This window comes from Colobus angolensis, unplaced genomic scaffold (assembly GCF_000951035.1).
Source record: "Colobus angolensis palliatus isolate OR3802 unplaced genomic scaffold, Cang.pa_1.0 Scaffold84, whole genome shotgun sequence".
Classification (NCBI taxonomy): Eukaryota; Metazoa; Chordata; class Mammalia; order Primates; family Cercopithecidae; genus Colobus; species Colobus angolensis.
Window position 1 is genome coordinate 2,875,264 of NW_012122265.1, and position 7,291 is coordinate 2,882,554.

Sequence of the window (7,291 nt, forward strand, 5' to 3'; positions counted from 1 at the left end):
GTGAAGTCCTCTAGCCCTCCACAGGATGGCACTGTGCACTTCCTATCAGAAACTGACAGGTCACTCTATTCCGTCCACCAGGCAAACTCTGAGACTGAGCACCGGGTAGGGTCATTCTTCTCATATCCCAGTGCCTGTCTCTCACAGACGATGTCTTGGAATGAAAAAAAAACATTTATTCCTGTTTTGAGGAACTGAAAAAATGGTTTCTTCCTTTGTTTTCCTTTTGTTTCTCCAAATTGCATGAGACCCTATTCACAGCACACTTACGTTTCGATGTAGCTGGAAGGGGTGTGAGGGACATTGTCAAGTCGCTCCTGTAAAGCTGCCAAAACTCGAGGATTCTGCATCACCTGATCTGTGAGCTTTTCTATGAAGAGTTAAGATCAAACATATTTAAAATATGCCCACCACACACAATAGCCAAGAGTCAAAAATGAGTAACAGATCTACTTAGCTTTGCCTAGATTTACATCTACTAATTTCTAAACACATATACCAGTGACTTCTAAAACACGTTTTGAAAATAATTAAAATTTACTTTAAGAGCATTTAACACTCTAGGTTAATCACCTGATGGGTAGTTACAAATTCACTGAATAAATACCTAGAGAGTCCTGGTTCTCACCAGGACTGTGGCTGTTTAACCTCTAGGCTTAAACAACTGAGGACATCGTTAATGGAAGTTCACATGGTCTACCCCCAAGTCCCAGGGTGGTGTCCAGAAGCCAAGAACAGAGATGAGATCAGTTTTTCAAAGTGAAAGAGCATCCACTAGTGCCCTCACTCACTGTGGTGCCACGGACTTCACAGTCCAGGAGAGCCCAAGGCTCACCAGCTCCTGACGGCACTGTTCCCTAAGTTTTCTTTGTGTGCTTCTCGCCTCTGCCTTGAATGTTCGTCTGCCCAAACCCATCTCGTTCCAGGAAGTACTTGCGACCATTCCACCCCACTTACAGCTAACCTACATGTGTAGTGAGCTCACAGTCTCCAGATGTTTGTATTTAGAAGCCCATTTCCCAATAAACCAATGAATGAGATCCTGAGAGGGTAGTGACTGTCCTTCTACCCAGCTGTGTGATTAAGGAGTGGCAGACATCTGGCTCATGACACAGATTCTTAACAATTTCCCTCTTTTTTTTTTTGAGACGGAGTCTCGCTCTGTCGCCCGGGCTAGAGTGCAGTGGCCAGATCTCAGCTCACTGCAGCCTCCGCCTCCCGGGTTTACGCCATTCTCCTGCCTCAGCCTCCCGAATAGCTGGGACTACAGGCGCCCGCCACCTCGCCCGGCTAGTTTTTTGTATTTTTTAGTAGAGACGGGGTTTCACAGTGTTAGCCAGGATGGTCTCGATCTCCTGACCTCGTGATCCGCCCGTCTCGGCCTCCCAAAGTGCTGGGATTACAGGTTTGAGCCACCGCGCCCGGCCAACAATTTCCCTCTTAATGATACAATATAGAAACCCAAACCCAGCACCCTTCCCTTGCTTAGAGCCAATACATACCCAAGTATTCTCCCATCCCGAGTATTCTCCCATGATGTGGGTAAGTCAAACACACCAAGTAGGCACTCAATTTTAAACATTTATAATAGAACTGCAAACACAACCACTAACATGAAGCACGTGAAGTATATTTAAGGTACATAATTTGCATACATAAAATTGTGTACGCATGTATAGTATGTAAATACTACATGCATATACAAACACACATCAATGGGTGCTAAAACCACTCTGTGAAAGTTTGCTGAAAAAGAAGAGGATATCTACACGTGCCTGACAGATTGCTTCCAAGGTGAAAGGACCTTGGTAACAGAGAAGTCTGGCAGGCATTGTCTTAATCAATCACAGTGTCCCCGGACAGGTGCCGAGCCAACATACTGTGCCTCCGGAAGCAATGACCACTGCATCATGTCACCTGTGTGCCCTTCTTGCCAAATGTTTACCCTGAATCTCGACAGGAAGAAACGACTGGGCAAATCCAGACTCAGTGGCCCAGAGCACTGCTATGTTGATGTATTAATAAAAGACGCAAAAGGTAGGCAGATGACCCTAGAACAAAACAAAACGCATGATCTTTGAGTAGGTGCTAGATTTGGGGGTGGGGTAAAAATTGCTGAGAAAACCAGGGAAAATAGGAGCATGACTGTCTATTAGAGAACGGTATTGCTCCAATGCTAAGTTTCTTGGTAATGGCATTGTAGAATTGTTTTAGGAAAACATATCCTCCACTTGCTTTCAAACAGTTTGGAGGGAGTGGGGAGTACCGATATACAGGGTTTTTTTTTAAAGGGTGAAAGATATCACATCTGTGAATTTATGAACAAAATAACATTCCTAGGATTTGCTTTCCAAAGGAAGGAAAGTTAAAGGTATAGATTTAAAAAAAAAAAAAAAAAAAGGTCAGGTGCAGTGGTCTGTGCCTGCAGCCCCAACTACTTAGGGGGCCGAGGCAGGAAAATTGCTTGAGCCCAGGAGTTCAAGAGCAGCCTGGGTAACATAGCAAGGCTCCATCTCAAAAATAAGAAAAAAGACTGGTCATTTGTTAATCAATACTAAAGCTCAGTGATGGCAGGTACAAGAAGGTAGACTGTACTATTATTCTGTTTACTACTGTAGAGTCTGAATTCCTATAATAAATAAATCTTTTATTAATAAGATACTGATTTTTCATTTTAATTACTCTAGCTTTCCTAAAACCACTGAAGTACAGGAAGGAATCCTTTACTTGCATTAATGTTTCCAGAGAGAGGAAGATTCCCCATACTGGATGCAAACTCTCCATGTGCAGTGAACTGACCTGTATTACTTGCATTTTTAGCAGCTTCCACGGAATCTGAAGGAACCCCATCTGAAAAACTAAAACAACAGTATGTTTAAAAAGTATTATTGTCAAGAAAGCTCCAAAGAAGTAGCACAAATGGACATGTTTCTTATTCAATACATTAAGAGGCATCTCTACAGTGACATCAGATTTGAGAAGACAACTACTAATGTGCATGTGTTATCTCAGAGGCTGTCCTCTCTGCTATAAAAATATTCTACTACTTAACACCTCCCTCCTCTCCCAAACATAAAGCCCTACAAAGTTCTTATTTCCAACCTTAGCCAAAGCTTCTTAGACAGCTTTCATTTCTACAGCTTCTTTCCTCAAAAAATCTGCTCCCAGCCCTCAAACCAAAGCCATCAACCAACAAACATGTTACTGTTTGGTCAGCAGCTCATGTGATCAGACAGAGCAAGGCAGTCTTACGAAGTTAAGACAGGGTCCAAAGTGGCTTTGTAAAATTAGCCACAACAAATGAAAAATAAGCCATAAACCAGTTTTCAAAGATGCCTGGACACACCTCCCTCATCAAAAATAAAAAATAAACATCAAACAATATACACAACTAAAAGTAACCCTCAATCCAAAAAACAAAATCTCCCACTTGATCACTGACAACTACAGACCGTTAGGATAGTGTCAAAATTACCTGACTTCACCCCAGAGGTGTTAAAGCATGGAGAGCAAAATGATTGCTTTCCATAAAAGATCTGTAAGTATCAACATCTGAGGCACTGTTCATGTCTGAAGTAATTTCTTTATGTGCTCAAACACACACACAAGAAATGAGCCATCAGCTAGACTCTGAAATGCATTTAACTTTGATTCTAATATTGATTGAAATTATGGCTTGGCTGTTGCTCACCAACTGAATTTTAAACTCCAATAAACAAAGTCCACTTTGGCTTACCTGTGATCTGCCATCTGAATGTTTTTATCCCCTATAAATTAAAAAGAGTTGTAATAATTATATTCATAAACAAAAATACTTGTTCAATATACTTTTTAAACAATGGTTGTCTATGGGATGGAGTCCACTAGAAGGGACAGGTGGGAACTTTCTAGAGTGATGAAAATGTTCTAGATCTTGACTGAGGTTACCTGGGTGTATACATTTGTTAAAGCTCATTAAACTGTACACTTCAGATCTGTGCATTTCATCACACACATACTTTACTCATAAAAACATTTCTTGGCCTGTAATCCCAGTACTTTGGGAGGCCGTGGTGGGTGGATCATTTGAGGTCAGGAGTTCAAGACCCGCCTGACCAACACAGTGAAACCCCATCTCTACAAAAAATACAAAATTAGCCGAGCCTGGTGGCGCATGCCTGTAATCCCAGCTACTTGGGAGGCTGAGGCAGGAGAATCACTTGAACCCAGGATGCGGAGGTTGCAGTGAGCCGAGATCGTGCCATTGCACTCCAGCCTGGGCAACAAGAGTGAAGACAAGAGTGAAACTCCATCTGGAAAAAAAAAAAAAAAGAAAGAAAACTCTCTTATTGGCACTAAAATAACCAGACTTCAGAATAACTAATTTGCCTTATTTTTTATAATACATTTGGCAACACAAACATATATTAATGATAGCCCAATTATTTTAGAGTAATTTAAAGCATTTACTGGTGTTTACACTTTCAAGCTTATGGGATTATTTTCTAATTGCATTTATTTCATATCTTTCATTACTTCTACACTGAGGATGTATTGCTTGTGTAAAAACCTTGTGTAATATACTCAGTATTATCCCACTTTAAAAAAATGATTATTTCTATATTGGTAGAATTAGATGACATTGTAGCTGAATACTAAGGGTGTGTTCTAGGGCATTTACTTCTTAAACAGAACTTGATATAAATAAAACAAAAAAATTTATCATTTTTTTGAGACAGGATCTCAATCTGTCACCAAGGCTGCAGTGTAGTTATGCAATCCTGGCTCACTGCAGCCTCAAAGTCCTGGGCTCAAGCAATCCTCCCATCTCAGTCTCCTGAGTAGCAGGGACAATAGGCACATGCCACCACGCCCAGCTAATTTTATTTTTTGTAGAGCTAGGGTCTGGCTGAGTTGCCCAGGCAGGTCTCAAACTCCTGGCCTCAAGAGATCTTCCCACCTCAGCCTACCAAAGTGTTGGGATTACAAGTGTGAGTCAACATGCCTGGCCTATACAATTTCAAAATCTGATCTAAATGCTTTTAAAGTAACAGCTAAATGCATAGCTTAAAAAGGTCCTTAAATGTAAAATAGCCCAGGTGTGGTTATAGAGTTCCTTAAACTCAGATGTGGGAAACACACCTGAGGGCCTCGCTAAAGGGTTGTTCCAGCTGAAAACTGGTTAATGTTCATTCTTCAGTACCTGAGTGAAGCCCAAACCATGGAATCACACAGCTTTAGGGTAAAACAAACCACCACCACCAAAAAAACCCTCTATATTTAACAAAAACAGCTCTAATTATGATCTATGACTGTTCTGTATTAACTACTTTTTAAAATTTTTGTTTAGAAATAAAATGTGCTATTTTTAAGATTCAAAATACAACAAGTATTACACACTTTTTCAAAAAACTAAATTACGTTTTAACGAAGAAGACGAAAACCAAAAAGAAAAAAAAAAGTGCAGCGGGCACAGTGGTTAATGCCTATAACCCCAGCACTTTGGGAGGCCAAGGTGGGCAGATTACCTGAAGCTCAGAAGTTTCAGACCATCCTGGGCCACATGGGGAAACCCTGTTTCGACAAAAAAAAAAAAAAGAAAAGAAAAGAAAAAAACAAAACAAAACAAAATTAGCCAGGCGTGGTGGTGCGAACCTGTAGTCCCAGCTACTCAGGGGGCTGAGGCAGGAGAATCGCTTGAGCACAGGAGGCGGAGGTTGCAGTGAGCCGAAATAACGTCACCGCACTCCTGCCTGGGAGACAGAGTGAGACTGTCTCAAAACAGAAACAGGGGAAAAAAAAAAAAAAACCGGACACGGAAGTTGATGCCTCTGGACGGAAATTGATGCCTCTGGTCCCAGCTACTTGAGAGGCTGAGACAGGAGCATCACTTCAGCCCAGGAGCTGGAGGCCTGGCAGCTGCAGTGAGCTATGATTGCACCACTGAACTCCAGCCTAGACAACAGAGAAAGACCCTGTCTCAAAAAAAAAAAAAAAAAGGCACAACAAATCCTACAATGGCTGGCTATGCTCACCACCACGACCACAGCAGCAACTCAAACCCAGCCCTAGTCAGTGAAGATTCAAAAACCCTTTAATGGCGGCCAGGCATGGTGGCTCCCACCTGTAATCCCAGCACTTTGGGAGGCCAAGGCAGGCAAATCACCTGAGGTTGGGAGTTCCAGACCAGCCTGACCAACATGGAGAAACCCATCTCTACTAAAAATACAAAATTAGCCAGGCATGGTGGCACATGCCTGTAATCTCAGCTACTCAGGAGGCTGAGGCAGGAGAATCTCTTGAACCCGGGACGCAGAGTTTACAGTGAGCCGAGATTGCGCCATTGCACTCCAGCCTGGGCAACAAGAGCGAAAACTCCGTCTCGAAGACAAAAAACAAAGACAAAAACAAAACACTAACAAAAAACACACTTCAGTGATCCCCGTCAACTTTTGCAGAATACACATTCCTACCAATTCAGACCGTCTACCTCCCCATACTCATTCCCACTCACGCTCTTCTGCAGAACCTTCCTCTGTATCTCAGTATCATCATCCACAAACTTCAGTGGCTACTTGAGAAGCTGTTACTGAAGATAAATTGCCTAGTACGTAACAGCAGGCCAGGTCTCTTCTCACTTTTGTAACCGTCATGCATATAGACTGTATCTATTCCTTGATATGAAACCAACATATTGAGTTACTTTAAACACTGCACCCTTTATACAGGTTGAGTATCTCTTATCTGAAATGCTTGGGACCAGAAGTGTTTCAGATTTTGGAATATTTGTACAAACATGATCAGGTATCTTGGGGATGGGACCCAAATCTAAACATGAAATTCATTCACGTTTCCTACACATCTTATTCACACAGACTGAAGGTAATTTTATACAACATTATTTTAAATAATTTTGTGCATGAAACAAAGTTTTAACAGTGACCCATCACATGAAGTCAGGTGTGAAATTTTCCACTTGTAACATCAATGTCAAAACTAACAAAGTTGGAGCATTTGGACTTTTGATTTTGGGATCAGGAGTGCTCAACCTATATAAGGAAAAACAATGTAGAGTGGTGGTATTATAAAAACAAGCTAGAGTTCAGTCAGGTTTCAGCAACACAAATTATTTATTTTTAACAATCTCTATCACCCTTAAAACAGAAAGTTATAAGGAACTATCAAATATACAGGTTTGAGGAAAATAAATGTTTGTTTTAAATGTTGATATGTTCAGTTTAATATTAGTTTTATAAAACCAGAGCCCAAAGACTCATCCGGAAGGTTCTCTCACTTTTTTTTTTTTTTTTTT

The 7,291-nt window shown here is 41.2% G+C and overlaps 1 protein-coding gene across 3 annotated transcripts in view; it reads right to left on the reverse strand.

The window, feature by feature from the left end:
* NAP1L4 (nucleosome assembly protein 1-like 4) overlaps nt 1-7,291 on the reverse strand; it is a 54,046-nt gene that overhangs the window by 32,248 nt on the left and 14,507 nt on the right. For all 3 annotated transcript variants that reach the window (XM_011930109.1, XM_011930111.1, XM_011930110.1), the window contains 3 exons: nt 3,737-3,767; nt 2,800-2,858; nt 271-370 (listed from right to left, as the gene is read on the reverse strand). In XM_011930109.1, the coding sequence (XP_011785499.1) occupies nt 271-370; nt 2,800-2,858; nt 3,737-3,750 (173 nt within the window). In that variant the 5' untranslated portion in view covers nt 3,751-3,767. The remainder of the gene's footprint in view (nt 1-270; nt 371-2,799; nt 2,859-3,736; nt 3,768-7,291) is intronic.